General features: G+C 41.3%; 1 protein-coding gene across 1 annotated transcript in view; it reads right to left on the bottom strand.

Annotated features, from left to right (window-relative positions):
* Window positions 1-19,298, bottom strand: part of FAM13C (family with sequence similarity 13 member C) — a 135,661-nt gene that overhangs the window by 52,822 nt on the left and 63,541 nt on the right. The window contains exon 7 of the mRNA XM_067299788.1: window positions 2,770-2,808. Within this exon, the coding sequence (XP_067155889.1) occupies window positions 2,770-2,808 (39 nt within the window). The remainder of the gene's footprint in view (window positions 1-2,769; window positions 2,809-19,298) is intronic.

Below are 19,298 nucleotides of genomic sequence, written 5' to 3'. Positions count from 1 at the left end.
TTCTCTCTGTAAGAATAAATATTAACCATGACAACTCACTGACACAAGACAGTGCTTGAGGCTAAGACTGTAGCAGGACCTTTAAAAAGATGAATTCATGATATAAAGAAAATATCCGCCATTAAAGCACAGAATATTTTAAATGGTTTCTTTAAGAAATGCAGCTTATGTGATTGTGCCACTTGCTTGCACATATGAACACACACATGCACACACTCCTCTCCTCCCACCAGTAACTTGTAAATCTTGTTATCCAATTTCAGCTATATTTAACAGACAGAGGGATATTCAAGAACTGGATAAGGGTTGTGAAAGCATGTGGCCAGGTAGTGAAGACAGATTCCACTAATCCAAAAACTGCAGCAGTATCTCACTCATTACCAAAACAGTGCACATGCCAGAACAGCTTCAAATCATAAACCCATCTGGGCTGAAGCTTACATTGGGCAGGAAATCCTTTTCACAAAGCCAGTGGTGTGTATCCTTTTCCTTGAGTGCCCAATCTAACCACAGATTGACGGACACAACTCTTAAATGTAAATAAATCCATTACTGATCTTAGGGCACTGGCCAGAGTCAGGTCAAGGATGGGATCCCAGTCCAGACATACTGCTGCTCCAGTTCTGTAGGGCAATGCCGGTGTGCGTTTCTTCCAGAGATTTCTGGTTTGTCTTTTTCATTTTTTTTTACCCTTTTCACCCTTCCATAGGAACCATTTCAGTACAGCTAGAAATTGCCTCCTTTTGCAGACTTGACCTTTAAGATGCTCACATGAACAACTTCTCCTCCACCAGGCTGTATGCACGGCTTGCTGGGAGCGCAGCAGCCCTAGGCATTTGCCTTATCTGGAGAAATGTTCCTGAAAATATTGCATCACTGATTTTATATCATTCATGAAGTCCTGATTTTGCCTTTGCCACAATTTAAGACAGAAATTGTCGAATGGGGTTGACTAAGGTTGAAAGGCGAACTTGCTCTTTGTTCTGCTAAACAGAAGTGACCTCTTTTCAGACATGCCCAGCACAAACAACTAGTGCTGAAATCAGTAAGAATTGCATACTCTCAGCACTTCTCAAAAAGAGGCTTTGGTGAAAAGGCTCTAAACAGGATTTAGGGAACTCAACTCTGGAAACCAGGTTTGACTATTTGGACAACGCTTTTTGATACTGCTGTTCTCGTTTTGTTTTCTAAAAGCATTTTTCTACTGCTATGTTTGTGAAGATAAATTTAAAAATTAAAGCCACTAAAACAAAACCAACAACAGCTTAAATGAGGGAGATTCAGCTTTCAGGCAGCTCCTGGCCGAGCCCCAGCTCCGCCAGGCTGCTGCCCCTGAGCTTGGCACCGTGCTGAGCGCATCCCTCTCCTGCTGCCCTTGCCCGGGAGCAGCACGGACACCACAGGAAGCTTTTCTGCCCTTGTGGCCCTTGTCTTAATGGTTATGTGAAGCAGCACAGAGAAGGGCCACCACCTTCACGTCCTGGACAACCCGAAGCATAGGGCAGATGTAGGGGCCTCTGCAGGGGAATCTCTACATGAAACAATGAAAGTACTTAAGGGACAGAGAAAAAGAAAGACAAAAATATGAAAAATGTAATTCCTGTAATCTGGCTATTCTTCTATGAAGGGGGAGCATCCCAAAATTTTATAGATCACAATTCATCACTTAACCAATGGGAACGAAGGAATATAATTAAAAAGAAATTAATGATTTATTAGCTTCTGTTAAATCTTTTGGTATTTACCACAATCACACAAAAAGAGTGACTAAATTAAAATATCAAATAAAGCAAGATAGGAATGTAAGAGGTTGAAAGTCATTTAGATCTCCATAAATTGTTACATCTCATTTGCTTTAGTGATTTTGACAACACTTAGGAATGGCTCAGACTGAATTACAACTTGGCCCTGTTTTCAAAATAGATTATCTCCCCACAACACTTAAGCAAACAGTATTTTAGCAATGTAAAACTCACCTAATACACAAACAAATCTATAAATCATTTCCTTCTTGAGAAACTGCTTGGCACATTAGTGCTGAACAGTCTTCACTAAAAGCTTTTGAAACAATCAAAAGCATGCAAAATAATAATGTAGCAAACTCAACACCAGAATTGAAGTAGACTAAAATAAAACAAAGAACATTTTCTTTGTGATAGTTACTAAAGCCTTTGCCTTTCTAACTTTCTAATGTTCTCCCTTGGCTTGTTCTGTTGTCTCTTTGTAAGACACACACGCAAAAAAGATCAGCATATGCAAGAAAGTCCTCCTAATGGGTTTATTGAATTGATTGCAAAGAGACAATGTATTTGGTCCTTGATCTGTCTAAATAAAGTACAATTATTTTGTTCAAAATATTTGCAAAGATTTTTTTCTTCTGCTAATGCTTGCAGGAAGTACAGACCATGTGTTCTCAGAAAACTGACACACTCATGTTTGTCAAGATCATCGGGATCACAAGTGAGCAGTATTTTCATATGAGATTTACACTACACTGAAAATCATGCATTTAAATGTGATGTGCATCAAAAACATATTCCCCCAGAAAGTATTTCATTGCTAAATGGTTACACAGCATGCAAAGGCAGCTGTTTTATGCAATCTTTCCCATACTCTCAACAATATATTTAGATTACAGAAAACCAAACCAAAAAATATGACAGAAGGCTTGGGATTTCTCATATAATAGTACTTACAATTATTCTCAACAGTAGCTAAACTCATCATTCGTATTTAAGAATAAGGCACATCTTTAAAGTGGTCACTTACTCTGCTAAAGCTGTGGTGCTGAAGGAATTATCCTGAATGCTGAAACAGAAACAAGAAAACATCAGATAGGTCAGCAAGGCAGGCAGGCTCCCTGGCTCCCGCTCGGCTGTCGGAGCATGCACAAACATGGCATTGCGCGGCAAGGCAAGGCTCTGTGTCAGCTCCGCATGCACGACCGTACCTCAGCCCGCTCTGCACATGCTCGCAATCAAGGAACCGTAGGGATTAGCCCTACAACACTCACAAAGCCCATCCAGCAGCGCTTTGAATTAATACAGGGATGCAGGTAGTCTGTGAGGCTCAGAAGGGGGTCATATTCTTCCCTAACTGCAATAGTGCTGTTAAAAAAGGCTTGGGTTTATAAACAAGTATGTGGTATTCTGTTCTTTTAACATTTGTTCTATGTAATTGGCTCATCAAACACAATTTTTTTTATTACTTAAAATAGGATTGCTCAGTTAAGATCTCTGGAGGCTTCTTCCCTTCTTCTTTAGTGGTCTCTTACACACTCAGCTCATGGGCAAACCCCAGGGGAAGCTGTGAAAAAAATAATCTGGCAGGAAGGACAGTTCAAGTAGCAAAAGGTTATTAAGCGAACAACAAGCAATAGACGAAACCATTCCTGTGAAAGGAACAGGCTGCTGCCCTCCTGCAGCAAAATGCCTCAAACCTGATGTAATACACCCAGCACGGGTCAGCTCGGGAGAGAGCAAACGGCTCCCGGAGCCGCGCTGGAATTCCCCCTCCAACAACACCCCTCGGTCCCGTAAATACACTGTTGGATCATCCCAAAACCTGACAGCAGCAGGGGAAAAAACCCCTCACTGCTATGTACTCGGGGCTGGGAGGGGGCGGCGAAGGCGGTGCGGCGGCAGCGCGTTGCTCCCGCAGCAGCCCGCATTGCGCTCCCCCCGCGGCACCGGGAGCCGAAGCCGCGTCGGGGCAAGGCGGCTGCGTGCTGTACCTTGTCGCCCTCTCTCCCAGCCTTCCTACCCGACTCGCATGCACCGATCTGCTCTTTTCTTTCTCATATTTGTATGAGCATCCATTTATATCATGGCACAGATTATCTGGGGACTGGAATACTGTGGCCAGTTTATAGTGACTTCTACCCTACTGAGAAGAAGGTTTTGTGAGAGGAGGGTGAACAGAAAAGTGAAATTTGATGGTTAGCATTTGAACCTTGCCTTAGACATCTTACCTATGGTTACATTTTTTCCTCGCTGTATTTCCAGTTACTAAGATCTGACTGTACAAATGTAAACGTCTTTGTTGTTTCTTCTATTTGCAGGAGAGCACAAGAGTAAAGGATATGCTTCAGGCTCTTGTGGAAATCAAAAGTTCAATTTATGTGCTCAAAAAACTAGAGGGCAATTACAAAATTGTAGATTATCTTTAATAAGTCAATGTCATAATGCTTAAGTGCTTGGCTCTTGATTTTTAATGCTTAGGCTAGGTGCAGCAGGTATTTCAGTTGTGTAATGGAGGAATCCTAACTTTTTATCACAAAATCACATCAGTTAGCGTCACAGCCTGTTTGGAGCAGAGCTCAAAAAGAGGCTACATATATATCCCCACTACACACACATGCGCACACACACAAAAGGGGAATGAACATAGAATGCTCTTGTAAACACAATTTCTGTATTTTTACATACAAATTTAAGGTCCAGTTCTCCGCTAATTCATACCACATGCAGACATGCTGGTAGTGGTGCTTTGCTGCTGTTACTAGCAACACAATATGATTGAAGATCAGTTTGTAAAATAGGGATGATCTGGACTGAAACTAAGTTAAAAACGTCATCTAACTCTCTTACATTATTTGTATGAATGTCAGTACTTTACTCACAAACTTACTTCCATTTGTTTGAATGATCACGTTTTACCAGTGTTACTGGATAGTCTCTTCTTACAGGAGCTAAGGTTGTGAAATCATTCAACAAAAAGATTTCATGTAAAACAGAATAGTATCAATAAATGCATAAAAGTAAAGGCCAAATAAAACAAGGATCAATTAGTGTTTCACAGCTGAAGTTCAGCTGAGGAAGATGAAGCTGGGCTGCTCCTGTGGGAACCCAAGGAAGGAACTATGCTTGATTCACGTTAACTTTGCTTCTCTTCCTTTATTCCCAGGAGGAAAGAATTTCCCTCTCGAAGGGGAAAAGCTTATTTCACCACCGACGATGCCCTGGGTCTGTTGGCTGGTCCCCTTCTCGTTGCTGACTCCCACCCGTCTGCTGCGGGCAGAAGCACCCCAGCCTTCCCCCGCCGTCTGAGAGAGAGCCAAAGACGCTGGACGCTGCGCCTCTCGCCCCCGCTAAGCCCCAGTACAACCATACACGCAGAAATATTGCCGTTAGCTCCTCGCTTTCAGTAACGTAGTTAAAGTCACTTAGGCCTGAAATACTATAAAACATTGCTCTTTGACATATTACAAGTCTCAGTGCCAGATATATTTCTTCACCACTTTCAGATAATACATCAGGTCTCTCATCATGCTGAAGTCCTGATGAAAACAATGCTACACCTGTATGTGCATTAGCTTTGGGTTTCACCACCAAACAGCATCAGAAGTGGTATACTTTTAATGACCTTAAATTTTGAAGTCATTAAAATACATCTTCCTATTCTGAAAATAAAGCCTTTTTATCATTTTTTCATTAGTTATACCAGACGGTTGGGCGATTCATATTTTTGCAAAATCTTGCTTATGGAAAGACACTTTCTCTCTCAAAAAGCTTCCCATTTTGCACCCAGTTTTATTTTCATCCTCTTTTGCCAAAGTTGGTCAAGCCAACATAAATATCACATGCCAAGTCTCAGCTGACAATAAAAATGTTGGAGAATTCCAAAGCAAATATCTACACATATTCTGGAGATATCAGGATTCAGAAATACGTCGCTTTTCACTTCTGAAAATTTGACTAATATATATTGCCTTTTTATGGCTGTAAAATAGATTGGCATGGAAATTCCAGTCTTTATTTAGTTTGTATCACCAAGAGAATTACTGCTAGATTAGGAAGAAGATTGAGATAGGAATTGCTTAGCCTCCAGCTCAGTTTTGCACATACTAAAGACACATGCACAGTATAAACAATACATTCATAAGCTCAGAGCAGCATTAGTTGGCACTATAAACACGTATCCACCAGGGAACGCTTTACACAGAGCAAGGTGCAGTTGCAGAGGACTGCAAAAGAGGAGCGAGGTCGTGCAGCAAACGCGGGCAGAAGTAGTTTGAGCTTCAGGAGAGCAGAAGAGAGTGCAATCATCAAGATCAAAAGGTCAGAAAAACGGGAGGAAGGAGGAAGCTAGTCAAGCTATAGCTGTCTAAATAGCCATCCACCTGCAAACTTTTTAACAGCCTGGTTTCATCTGCAAAGTAGAACCCTGAGCTTCAATTTCCAGACTTTGCCTGTCTGGTCTGAGCAAACGACTTTGTTCTCTTAAGGGGATTTTTGGCTGAAGCAAACCATGAAGCCTTTCAACCTTAACTACAGAATAATGAAGAATTTCCATTGGGAAATAAACTCTTTGCTTACAGGGAGAATTACATATTTACAAAGAAGTCTAAATTCCCTAAGGTATTGGGAAAGTTAGTATTTCTGCATTTAATATCTACTATCTGCTAACGACAAATCCATCGCAGTCCTGTAGGGTGTGATTAGCATTTATTGAAGGACTATTTTCTTCAGTATTACTGGTTATTCCACAGAGGCCAAAGCGCCTGCGCTGAAACTGCTGCATGGGAGGCAGCTGCCCTTTGCGCTGTGGCTAGACGGTGCGAGGGAGCCGTGCGGGAAGCCAGGGGGAGCGCCGCGGCCCGGGAAGCCAGGGGGAGCGCTGCAGCCCACCGTGCCGCGCGGAGCCCCGGGTGCCTCCCTCCGGCTGCTGGGAAGACGTTACTCGTGTTCCGCTACCCAAACGCAGGGAAAGTTGGAAGGAGATCCCCCTGCTGCCTCTCTGCATTAAGTCAAGTCATCCCTGCCAGAACTGTCTGAGCTCAGAGACTCATAAAATATTGAGCAAATTTGTTTGCCTTGGAGTACGGGTGCTCCTGCCAAATAGCAACACCCCACGCTCCCAGCGCTCCAGCTGCATCCGACAGTCCATCGTCTCCCTCTCAAGTTGTACCAACGGGGAGACGCACCCATGCCTACCTGTAGGTACACACAGCACACGCTTTCACAGACAAAATATGGCCAACCCCACCAAAGAGCAGATGAAATATGTTTGCTTGCCAAGTCATGCTGCCACTTCTGAGGTCACCGTGATGACATTTTTATTTAATAATTTTTTTTATTTAAGGAGAAACCAAACCGATGCTCCCTGCAGTCACTCAGCTCTGCCTTCAGCAAGCCCCTTCTCTTCCTGCACACCAGGGTTTCTAATGGGATGAGAGCAGGGCTCCTTCTGCAACAAAACGTTCGCGTGGTCTGTCGTGCCAGTGCCTTGCCCTTTCTTCAAAAGGGATCCTGCAGGATGTTTTATGCTATTTTCCAATCAGTAAGGCATAAAGCAAGGAACTGCCATGTGAGAGAGAAGTCACATGCCTCTTTCCTGTAGTGATAAACACTGAAAGCTATGCTCAGCAGCTCAAAATATTCATGTCTTCACTGACTTGCTTTCTTGACATGCAGCCTGCCTTTGCATGGATAAAATTCTCAGAGAAATCAGGACATGTCTTAAGACAAATTAAACTAAAATACAGCAATTACATGCAGGAGCCAGTTTGCGAGCACTCACTCCAGTTTCTCGTTGATTTTCTTAGTGACCTAATTAGCACATCATCTGAATGAATGGACCTGGGGGGAAAAAGCGTTCAGCTGATCCTGCTGTACGTCTTAAAACGCACAGAGATGCTCACACAGCAAGGGACTCGACCTGAATGTAGGTGCAGACACATTTGTTATAATTCAGTCCAGGGCAATTCTGTAAGGCATAAATATGCTGGATTGGATAAAGCGTTGTACAACTGCACAGAGCTTCAGGGTTATATTTTCTGAAGATATTTTGGAGAGCATTCAGAACTGTGCATACACTTCCTTACACTAAAGCCTTCTGAGCAGCGGGCCCACAAAGCCCATACACGCTCCCTTAGAGCACCCAGGTTTGCGCTGGGGGAGATGCACCTACCCTGTAGCCCAAAACGCACAGCCACACACTGGTCAGATCCCTGCTCTTTCAAAGGGAGAAATATCATGGAAATGCACAACTTTGTACAGACTGGAAATTCTGATTTGTGAACTTCTGCAATCCTGTCCCTTGGGTTACAATGGTGGAGCTCCCGTAGACACACCGGAGCAAGTGCTAACCCGCCAGGCAGGATCCTCCTGACAACGTGGTTAAGAGTCGGGTCAGGGAGCCCCTGCGGCAAGTCTACATCTCCACTGGGCCCCGGGTTAGCTAGCGCAAGCCTGCTTCAGGTAGGTGTGTAGATCGGAGAAAGCGTGCGAAGGTATTCTGTAGCGGAAATACTCAACTGTGCCTCTATTCTTGTTATTAAAGGACAAGCTGCTTTATGAAGTCCAGCTGGCTCTGCTGAAAATCTCTGTAAAGATGCCCAAGAATCATGATCCAGCGTACACCGGGCTTCCTGTTAAACTCAGTTGCGTCAGTCACACTGGTGCCAGCGATCAAGCCTTACAGGCACTATCTGCTTGACTGCAGTCATCCACAGCAGATAATTTAGCACTGCCACAGATAAAACTACTTCCAGCAGGGTTACACCACAGTTAGGCTAGATTCAAAATAGCACTAACTCAAGACCAGTTTTTTCTTTGACTATTGCATGGCTGGCAGGAAAAAAGACACATGCATGCACGCGCACACACACACACACACATATATATATATATATACACACACACACACACTTCTGCTGAGGTGCCCAGAATGCTTCAACATATTATTACATCTGAAAATAAACATCATTATTTAAGAAGCCTTGATCTTTACCACTACTCATTTAAGAAAACATCAGAGTTGTAGGAATGACCTCTTTGAACAAGTTTCTCTGCCTGAAGTGTCAGCCAGCTCGTTTTGTTCCTTCTGCGTGTGACAGTAGGAAGAGTAAAGAGGCAAATAAAGGCAAAAACATTGTAAAAAATAATACTTCTTCCCTAGTCTACAGTATGTGTGGAGAATGTATCTAGCTACTGGTAGCGATGTTTTTTGTCTTGTTTTGGCAGTGGTGGTTTTTTTTAAACACTGTTCCCTCTTTTTCATCCCAGCTACCTGAAGTGCAAGAGCACTGCAGGCCACATTCCTTCTCTATACTCCCACCTTGATTATTTTAGAGACCTACTAAAAACAAAGGAAAACATTAACATTGTTATTACATATAGTAAAGTTATTAAGAGGCATTAGCATATCGTGAACAAATATTAAGGAATACCATGACTGGGGATGTTTCGTACTTGGTGTTACTTCACCCACTCATATATAACAGCATCAGACAGCACCACAGAGATCTGCAGAGCTCAGCCAGGAATGGGAGCTCGTTCTTCTGGATTCCCCTCTTAAACGTACAAGAATTCCCCTTTCCTTCTAGCAGTACAGATCTTGCCGAACTATTAGAATATGATCATATCGGTAGAGGCCATAATGTAATTTATGAGCAAGAACGCCAAATTAAAGTTTGCAGGTATAGCTTTCCCAGCATTTTCAAATACAAAATTAAATGTAACAGTCAAATTGAGCAATCTATGTTCTCAAATGACTGAGTACTGGAGAGTAAAAGGATAAAGCAAGTAAACTGCTGTTCATATTTATAATTAATTTTAAAAATATTAATGCCTTTTTCAGTTGGATCTCTGCATCTCTAGATCTGTGGAGCCACCTAGACAGTTTGGCTGATGTTAAGCCCAGACCTGACAAAGACACACACAAGATATGTTTGAAGACGCCTTCATGATTCCTCACTTTTTTGGGGGGAGGATGATTGCTGCAATCCAGGACAAAGCACATTGTGCTGGACAATCTACCTTTTTTCAGAAAGCAATAAATAAATAAGAAATCAGTCATGAAAATAGATGCTTTTCCCTTTGCAGAGCTTTGACTCGTCACCTGGGAATCTCAATGAATGTATAAACTGTGTGTATATATACACACGCGTATATGCACGTGTGTACAAACATGTTTCAGTTATGCTTCCAAGCATCTATTCACAGAAACATAAACCTGAAAGACTTCATTATTTGTCTTTTTCCAGACCTGTCTGTAGCAATCTACCTACACATGAGGTACATGAGGCAAATCTTGTTCACTGTCCCACATTTAATTAGCACTGCAAGCTATACCACCTTGTTTCACCTGCAGCTTTATCTGTGCCAACAGCACACAAGACAGAATGATACAAAATGAAATCTGGGGAAAACAATTTGATAAACCTTGTCAAAAGCCAGAGCAGCGTAAAACCAACTTACAGCAAGTGCTGCTCAGTGTCTGAGCATATTCTCACCGACACATAAGCAAAACCTCTTTGATGTGCCAATGCTTCTTTATCAGCAGTTACGTCTTTTCAAAGGACACATGGCCTCTCCTCCAGCATGGGCACCACAGGCCGTCCCCTGGTTAGTCCTAGCGATGTCTGTGCGGGAGTCCAGGTAAGATTAAAAACAGACTCCCACCAAATTCACTCCAAGCCCCTTTCCAGTTTACAAAATGCCCCGGATGTGTGGATTTTCCACCGCTCTGGCTACAAGCAGGAAACCCCAAGAGGCTGCTCTCGAGCCCCACGCAAAACCATGCTGGTTTATGCCACCTGGCGATGCTGCCCACAATATCTGTAGCCTGGCAGGGCTGATCCCTTTGACCTGATGCACCTGAAAACTTTTTGGGTGTAAAGCCAGGCAGACCCTTCAAATTCTCGAGTATTTCTTACTGTTAGCTTGTTTCTTGCATTCTCCCAAGCTATTTAGGTTACACTGCAGGAAAATCTAACTGGTGCACACAGATTATGAAGTATTAATGTATAAACTAATCAGAGACTTGAAATGTATAACTATACCACTATAAGTCACCCCATTCTATAACATAAGCTACTTTCTATTTATGAACTTAGATCATATTCTGAATATTCTTTATAACAACTACTGTTGATATTACGACCAAGCTAAACTCAGAACAATAGTAATAAATGCAGTTACACATGTATAAACTTTCAGTTAAGACACTTGTAGGATAATATATAACCAGAACTTCCTCTCCACTGGAAACAAATGAAAATATTGGCAGTAACAGATGTATATTTAGGTGCGGATCTTACCTTTCTATTGCATTACTCCATGCATTTGGAATTTCTGAAAAACTAAAGATAACATTGCTTCGTACATCTGAAAAGCAAAGAATCTCCATTCGCACCCACAGGATACAACTGTGCAAGCCAAAGGATCTCACAGAGAGCTCTTTAATCCCATTCACTGAAGTCACTATCCTTTCTTTAAACATATCAATCTTGTTACTCCTTTGCCGAGTGTTTATTAATGTCAGGGGCTAGTAGGGTCAAAAGAGGAGTTGATGCCATTAAGCCAGAATTGATGTAATATGTTTATTTACATGTCCTTTTCTAAACTTGCTACGTGCGTCACATAGCTCTAAAACAGAGACAGCCCCAACTTCTCTCAGGCCCCTCTGGAGCCCTGCTGAGCCGCCTAAGAGCCCACCAGGAACTGCATTTTGCTGACTTGTTTCTGATTGTCAGTTCAGCACAATATTTCTTCCAGCCATCTTACCTCCCTCCCAGCTGCAGTCACAGACAGAAAAAGGTGTCCTCACACTTACGAATTTTGGACAGGGAGAAAAAACAGAAAAGAAAAGAATTTGGTGATCAAACAGAAAGAAATTGATACTGGAGGACATAAAGGGAAGGGAGGAAGGAAATCCAGAATAAACAGAACGAGCAACACAAACAAAGCCTCACAGCACGAAGTGCAGTTGTGACGGGCAGCTGGGGGAGCTCTCTTTTCTTATGGGCATTAGCTCATCTACTTTTGTGTGAGTTTATGAAGCTCCAGTTGCTCATTCTCATTTCCACTACGAAAAAATGCATGGTAATGAGTCCCACTGTTTTTTTTCCAAGTTATTCTTACTGAATTTCTAGTCACTATAATGTATCGTGAACGACACTTGAGAAGCACCGATTCAGATCATTAACTTTTCCAATATTATGATCCATTGACATGAGAAAAGTCTCATCAGTTATGACATATTTCCTTACATTTGTATTTTCCTGAGAAGTCACAAATAAGCCATTTAACATTAGCAGCCACAGTCAGTGGTCAACTCTTGCTCAGCTTCTACCTTGCTATTTTAATTTCTTCCTACAGCAAGTAGTCCTCCTTTAGCTGACTTCTATTTCTATCCAGGCTCACGATCTGTGCTGGTATCCTACCACCTACTATTTTAGCTTCCCAGTAGGATGCTGCGTGATGCACTGCTCTGCAGCACAGATAAAGTTTGTTCTTCAGAAGTCTGAGAAAGTGTTTAACTCTCAACACTATTTTTTTCCCTTTCCCCCTAGGGAGCAAATTATTTTTCTTCTTTTTTTAGGTAGAGGGAAAGAGAGGAAATTCTATTTCACCCAAAGGTACCTTCTCAGCAGATTATTTATTCCAACACAGCAAAACAGCCAGGACAAGAGACAGCACACTACAGAAATAAAGTAATACAATCCTGCTACATAATATTCAGCTTTGTGCCACACAACCAGAGCCCTACAGAAAATGTAAGTAAATAGCACAGAGATCTTTTACACAGATGTGTTCCAATTTACCTCCTCATTACTTAAAAGCATTTTCTTTTGTAAGATGGTTGTTTGGGGAACACATAAACCAGCAGCAGGCACTGAAACACAAGGACTTAATTTCTTTACATAGCTGAGACAACATCCACATAACCATGCACCATCTGTACTCTGTTTTTCAGTCTCCTGCCGCACTGCATATTGCTTGAGAGGGTGTGCAAGGGAACTTTGCACACCGCTTCTCCAGAGCCAGGTCCGACCTTACCGAGCAGGCGCTCACCTTTACCACAGGACCCTTAGGAAAACCATTCCGTTTCGAAAAGCCACTCGTCTGAACTTTAGCCTACGTTGCTTCACACCATAGCTCTTATCACTTAACCTGCCTTTGTTCTACAGAACTATTGTTATTAGTTTAACAACATTTTCAAACTTGAGTATTTACCTAAAGGCACCTTAATCCTTTCTCAAGTACCCGCTCTGACATCTTGAGACATTTTTAGTTTGATGTTTAAATATTGAATTAAAGGACTCCTTACGCGCAAGGAAGCTACTGCTGTTCCCCTGCACAGGAGAGACCAGCAAGGGGAGAGCCTGCACAAACGGTGCCCTGTTAAAGACCTGAACCCCGGCGCAGCCAGTCCCCAGGGCACCGACGCTGACGGCACACGTGTGAGCCGGCCGTGCTGCTCAATGGTCCCTACAGCGGTCCAGGATTCCCACGGGGCCAAGCTGGCAGCTGTTTCCCACCAGCTGGGGGCAGGTCTGCTTCCCAGGACCAGGATAAATCTCACTTAGTGAGATCTGGCAAAAGAGACATCTTTTCATCCTGACCTAAAATATCTCACATAGGTCTTAGAAATAGTCCAGTAAGCTGCTGTAACGCACGCAGAAGACAGCAGGCAGTCCTTTGGTTATAAAATGCATTCCCTATGTGCTTTTTTTAATTGATTATTAGTTTTGACATGCTCTCATACCAGGTTAGCAATAGGTTTTAAGGCGCAAAAAGAATTTGAAAGCAAGAATTTTGCCTGGGATGACCTTGTGTAGCTTCACAACAACTGATGACAAATGACCCCTTCTCACATAAATTTGGTGTCTCATGAAAACTATTTGTGACTCAAGTATTTCCTGTATAGATCTGCTCGAAATGAAACAGAAGCATATGGGAAAGACATTTGTGCAGGAAGCAGCTTTACCACTTTGCGATCTTTTGCAATAGTTTTGTTACAAAAGGGTAGTGAAAATTACTTTTCCTTTTTGAGGCATGTGAATTCTTTGTTGTGAAGAATATTGAGCGCTCTTTGTGCCATCACTGCATTTTCTAACTCAAACCGTTTGTCCCCTGACTTCTTTGATTGACTACAGAAAATTGGTTTTGATTTTCTCCTATGCAGTGGAGAAGAAAAAATAAGAAAAATGTTTTCATCCTAATTTTAATAACAATTTTCATCTAGCAATCATGTAGCATCAATCAGCAAGATACCAGTCCTGGAAAAAAGCTTTATTTCTAGGTGAGCTATTCATTTTGGAGAGAACCAGAGTCTTCAGAAACATTCACAAAAGCAGAGGCAATGAAAAATAATAATTTATCCTTGAAACCTTGTCTATAATTTTTTTTCTATAAAGATTGCATGGAAAGGAAGTCTTGCCTTTATATTAGCAAAAAATGCTGACAGTACTTTAAAAAAAATAGCAGTGAATATTGCTGTCTAAATGTAGGCATATTCAGAGCTCGAGTGACTCCTCTCTCTTTTCTGGTGCTTGAAGAACTACAGCCTACATTTTCTAACCTAAATCCAGGCTCCTACACCCACATTTAAGCACCTACGCACTTTCAGACTAATTTTAGGTAGCCACCAAGCTGAAAACATTTGGCCAATATACATTATGATAATTTGTTGCTAGAATGATAGTTGTAAAGGCTCTGGTATTGTGCCTAACACGGCAGCTGTGCTGATGCACGTTCACTACAAATATAGAAGAAACAAAACCAAGCCAAAACCAGCTTCAACGGTTACTAAACCAGCGAGCCCGCTCTCAGCTCAGGACATACCCGTGTGCCCCCTCACACGTCTACGGACTGTTCCCCACAGACTGCCTCCATCCTGTATAACCACCCCAAAGCTCCTGTCTCAGCTGCTGGGGGTGGCTAAAGGGGCTTGGTGGCTGTTAATATCTTAAACTAGCCCCTACAGAAATGGTTCAAACCATGGACTGCAAGTGAGAACCCTTCCTTGCTCGTCTCTTGCCTCTGCCTGACACTCCGCACATATTTCATTGCTTGCTTTATGCCATCGACCGCTCCGTGTTTTGAAAGGATGGGCCAAATAATGACATCATATACTGCCCCTTGCGAAAATATTCTCCGATAAGGCATCATGCAGAGCAGGAAGAAATCATCCTCCAAAGCAGTAATAGTTCTTAATACAGCATTAGTCATATCTGCATGGAGAAACAGGAAAACTGGATTATCTATAGCTACCAGAAAGTAAGCATGACTCAATCCGAGTGACTCATGGTTGTGACAAACCTGTTTAATAGCTCCCTTTTTAAAAGTCAGCTTTTAAACCACTTCTGCGTGATCCTTCTCAATTGCCTTGAATACCATAATTTTAACAGGATTATCAAAGCCAAATCACAGTGTAAATCTAAGTAAATCATAACTAAATAAAAATGTACCTTGAAGTTTTAAATAAAACATTGAGTAAGTTAGTGTTAGGAAAGTGTATTTATCCAGAATCTAGCAGATGTTTTTCTTAGTCAAACACAAGGCAAATACAACTGAACGACAGCCTCCAGGGATGAAGGGTTGAGTCATCCTGCTATTAGGTTCCTGCACCCTGCCCAAAGGTACCCCACAACTCACTGCCAAACTGCATTAGAGTTTTGCGCAGTGAAGTCCATGCAGAATAGAAAAATAGCTCAATCTGCTCTCAGAAGCAAATGCAGCGAAGGTCAGGAACAGCTATGCTTTTAAGGAGAACTTGAGGAACAATCACCTTCTGGCAAAAAAGCAATTTGTATTTTTAAGTCAACAGGGATATTAAATCTATAAAGAAAAGGAAAGTTTAGATTTCATTCATTATTACCCCACTCCAATGCAGGGTAAACATTTCTTTTCATACACTGTTAAAATGAATCCCCATGGTTTTTAAAAAATTATAACTATTGCTTGCATGTGTGCGATGGAGCAGGCAAATGAGTCTATTACTAGTTCATTTTTACAAATAGTCATTTGCCAAAATCAAACAGCAGCCAGACAGGAGAAAAGGAACCAAGTGGAACCACTCTGTCACTAGGTGAATCTGTTGAAGGTACTATGTTTCAAAACTACACTTACCTCTAAAACTACACACACAATAATCATCCATGTAACTCTAACCTTTTCCAAGAGCCTCTAAGTAGGTTTATCTGGCATCACCACTAATGGAGAAGATGATTAATGGGCTTTATTATTATTTATTTCCCTCCACTGTAGAAAATTCCGATCCTTTCACCAAGTTGCTGCCAGTTACTTACAGCCTTAGTTGGGTGAAGCACAAGAAGGGGAACAAAAAGTTTATGCTGTCCCTTGGGAGACCAGGCAGTAACCACGGACCTGCTAAATTTAATCCATACTGTAGGAAGAGTTTGATAGATCGATTACAATCGCAGTAGACTAGTCGATTATCTCACTCTGATCTCTGGGAGAAAAATTCCAGTTAAACTAGTCGGAAAATGTTTACTTACGTGTGCTGATGAACTCCTGAGTATCCTACCTATCCTCAGCACACTTCCTCTTCCTTGTGCACTGCATACCTTTCAACAAATATCAAACTGTTTCATATTCAAAAGCGTGATAAACTGACTACAATTAATGCAGTGGTCACTGTGATAAAGCATACAAGGCTTCAGGAGTTTCATCTTATGCTTCATAGCTGCAGAAGTTCTGTAAAGAACAAATATATGCCAATTCACATATATCTAAGCTCTCACCTAGATACCTTCTGGCTCAGAGCAAAATAAGAGTATCAAATATTTCATCAGGTTATTTTTAGGAGGTGGTCATTTTCTGGGAAAAATTATATTATGCAAGAACTGTGTTATGCAACCTACATTTCATTAATATTTTGTTTGTTAGCAGAAACCTGCTCCAATTTTCAAAATCCATTATGAATGCAGGGAATGATGCCTGCCTATGAAAAGGGTGAGTCACTACACTGCTGCCACTTGAAATGAATAATCAACTTTTTTCATCATGTTCTCTGAGCTATGCAAAAATAAATTCCTCTTTAGTAGGATAACTTTGAAACAGAGTAAAACTAGAAGCATGTGCATCAGATTTAGTCTAGAAAAATAGTGACATTTTCCCCTATTGATTAAATGTAGTCTTAACTTCGTTAAAGAATTTTTTTGTTGCAGCCTAAATGCAGTATCTCACAACTGATTATACCAGTTGTAAATGCATCAATATAAGCATCTGCATTCCTCAAAAGTCAGTATTAAGCTGCATCATTATCTCTATCCAGCCCTTTAAAATCAGGCTAAAGTATCTTAAATGTTGTTCCACTTGTTACCTAATGGCCTCTTGAATATTTGTATATGATGCAACAATTCACACCCACTAGACAATCTAGTTAAAAACTTGTTCTTAACGTCAGATCCTCAATTATGCTTAGGCAAAGTGTCTCCAAACTTAAGCAGCTCCCTTTTTAGCACAGCCCTAATGGGCTTCACTTGCTTAGCATATATCCTGAATACTTCTGACAGTGGGCACGTTTATAACATTATATCAAGGAGATAAACAGTTCTTTACATGAGTATATAACCTCTAGATAACACTGAACGCCAGAAGAGCTCTATTGTAACTTCACCAGCTCCATGCACAACTAATATTCTTTTCATTTAATCCAAAATGAACAAAATGAAATACTGATTAGTATCGGTAGCAATCTGCTCACAGAACAATACAAAGGACGCAACTAGAATAACATAGGGACATATTCCCTCCTGTGGCAGTGAAATTACATACAACAACAAAGAATCAGTAGGACTGCATGCATTGCTGAGGATCTCAGTTTCCAAGAGATCTTCAGGAACTCTTGCACATCTCAGTCAACTATCTGGACAGGCTTTTTACCTGGCTGTATTGTAACAGCCCGCAAAACCTGCGAATAAAAATCCATGGCAGTTACCCTTGGGTTAAATTGCCTCTCTCTCATACACTGTCCGGGTTGCATGGGACTTCATTAATAACAGTGTGGTTCCCCTGCCCCAGAAGCACAGGCTGAGATACACACCTAAGAGCCAGAGCTTGCAGCACATCCAGTCTCTAACCTCATACTTGTATTTCCTGGAAAGCTGCAAAATTGCTAACGCATTGGAGGGGAGATTTCTCATTCTGGAGCTCCTAGGAGATTAGCAGCTAAATTAGCCACGTACAACAGAAAGTTCTGCTTTGCTATACAGACACCCTAAAGCTATTTTGCTATCTCCCACATTTTTTGCGGCATTCTCTCCACCTGCTTTTTCATCTTCCTCTTGCAAAGCCCCTGAACCTCCCCAGGCTGTCAGGAGGAGGAATCTTCAAAGATGCTACTTAAGGTGTCTGCTCGGCAATTAAAGCTTTTAAAGAAAGAACCTCAAGGCTTCTTGTAAATAAGCAGACATCCCAGGTCTTCCCATAAGTCACAAGGATTCAAGCAACAAGTCTGCTCCCAAATTGGGACTATTGCCATCATTTTAAAGTATCATTGTATCATTGATGTAGACAGCACAATCTATTTCCAAGTGCAGATCTGCCATCTAAGCTATGAAACATTCTAAGAATCTTAAGAATCGCATAGTTCCCACAACTCAAATCATAATCCAGCCATCTGTGTTTCTATATATGCCTCCACACTGCACAGCTTTCCGAATATAATTGCTGTTATTGCCGTGGTCAACAAGATATATTTCTCAGCAGGAAGAAGTCACCTGGTTGCAAGATTAAAACAACTGCACAGTTTCAAGATCTGAAAGCCTGTCATTAATCTAACAAGACATTCCTGCAAATCTATTTCAGATGCAGACATAGACAACATCTATCTAACGTGGAATCCTATTAGCATCCACACAAACACAAATTAGAAATAATTGCCACTATTAGAACAGAGTTTCATATAATTTCCTTTGAAACATAATTTTAATATGACTTTGCTAAATCCCTGGATATTGAATATGCGTTTGGATATTGCTTTCCAATTGCTACTCAAAGTAAAATAAAACTTAAAAGGTCTGAAGCCATAAATAGAGAGATGAAAAAAAAGTACTGTTGCTTCCTTAAAATTCAGTCTAACAGAAATCCAGTTTCTGATTGTCAAGCAAGCATTTTAGAGATGGGTATACCTTGCAAGAATATGACCAAAAAATAAATGGAACTCACTAGAATAAAAAATTCCTTTTTTTTTACTTTAGGATTGCAATATTCTCTCAGGCAAAGGTCAGTTTGCATTTGACAAGATCAGCTGAAGTCAGCCACACTTGCACACATATAGTAAAGCTTCATAACGATGGTCCGTAGCCTTTCTAGCAACCTATTTTCAGGACTCATTCACAACTCACTATATGGAACGCCTATCTGTCACAAGAACCATGTCTTTACGCGTATTTTTGATTTACATAAAAATACAGTTAATGGATTATGTGTTGACTATCATAAACTTTGAGAGAACATGAATTCTATTTTCATACATTCTTCCCTTCTCTCCTTGGTTCCCTTCAGCTGCTCCTCCCTCCCATTAGCCCAGCCAAATCTCCA

Source organism: Apteryx mantelli, chromosome 7, assembly GCF_036417845.1.
Source record: "Apteryx mantelli isolate bAptMan1 chromosome 7, bAptMan1.hap1, whole genome shotgun sequence".
NCBI classification, from domain to species: domain Eukaryota; kingdom Metazoa; phylum Chordata; class Aves; order Apterygiformes; family Apterygidae; genus Apteryx; species Apteryx mantelli.
Note: the sequence above shows the minus strand (reverse complement) of the source record. Positions and strands in the feature narration are given on the sequence as shown.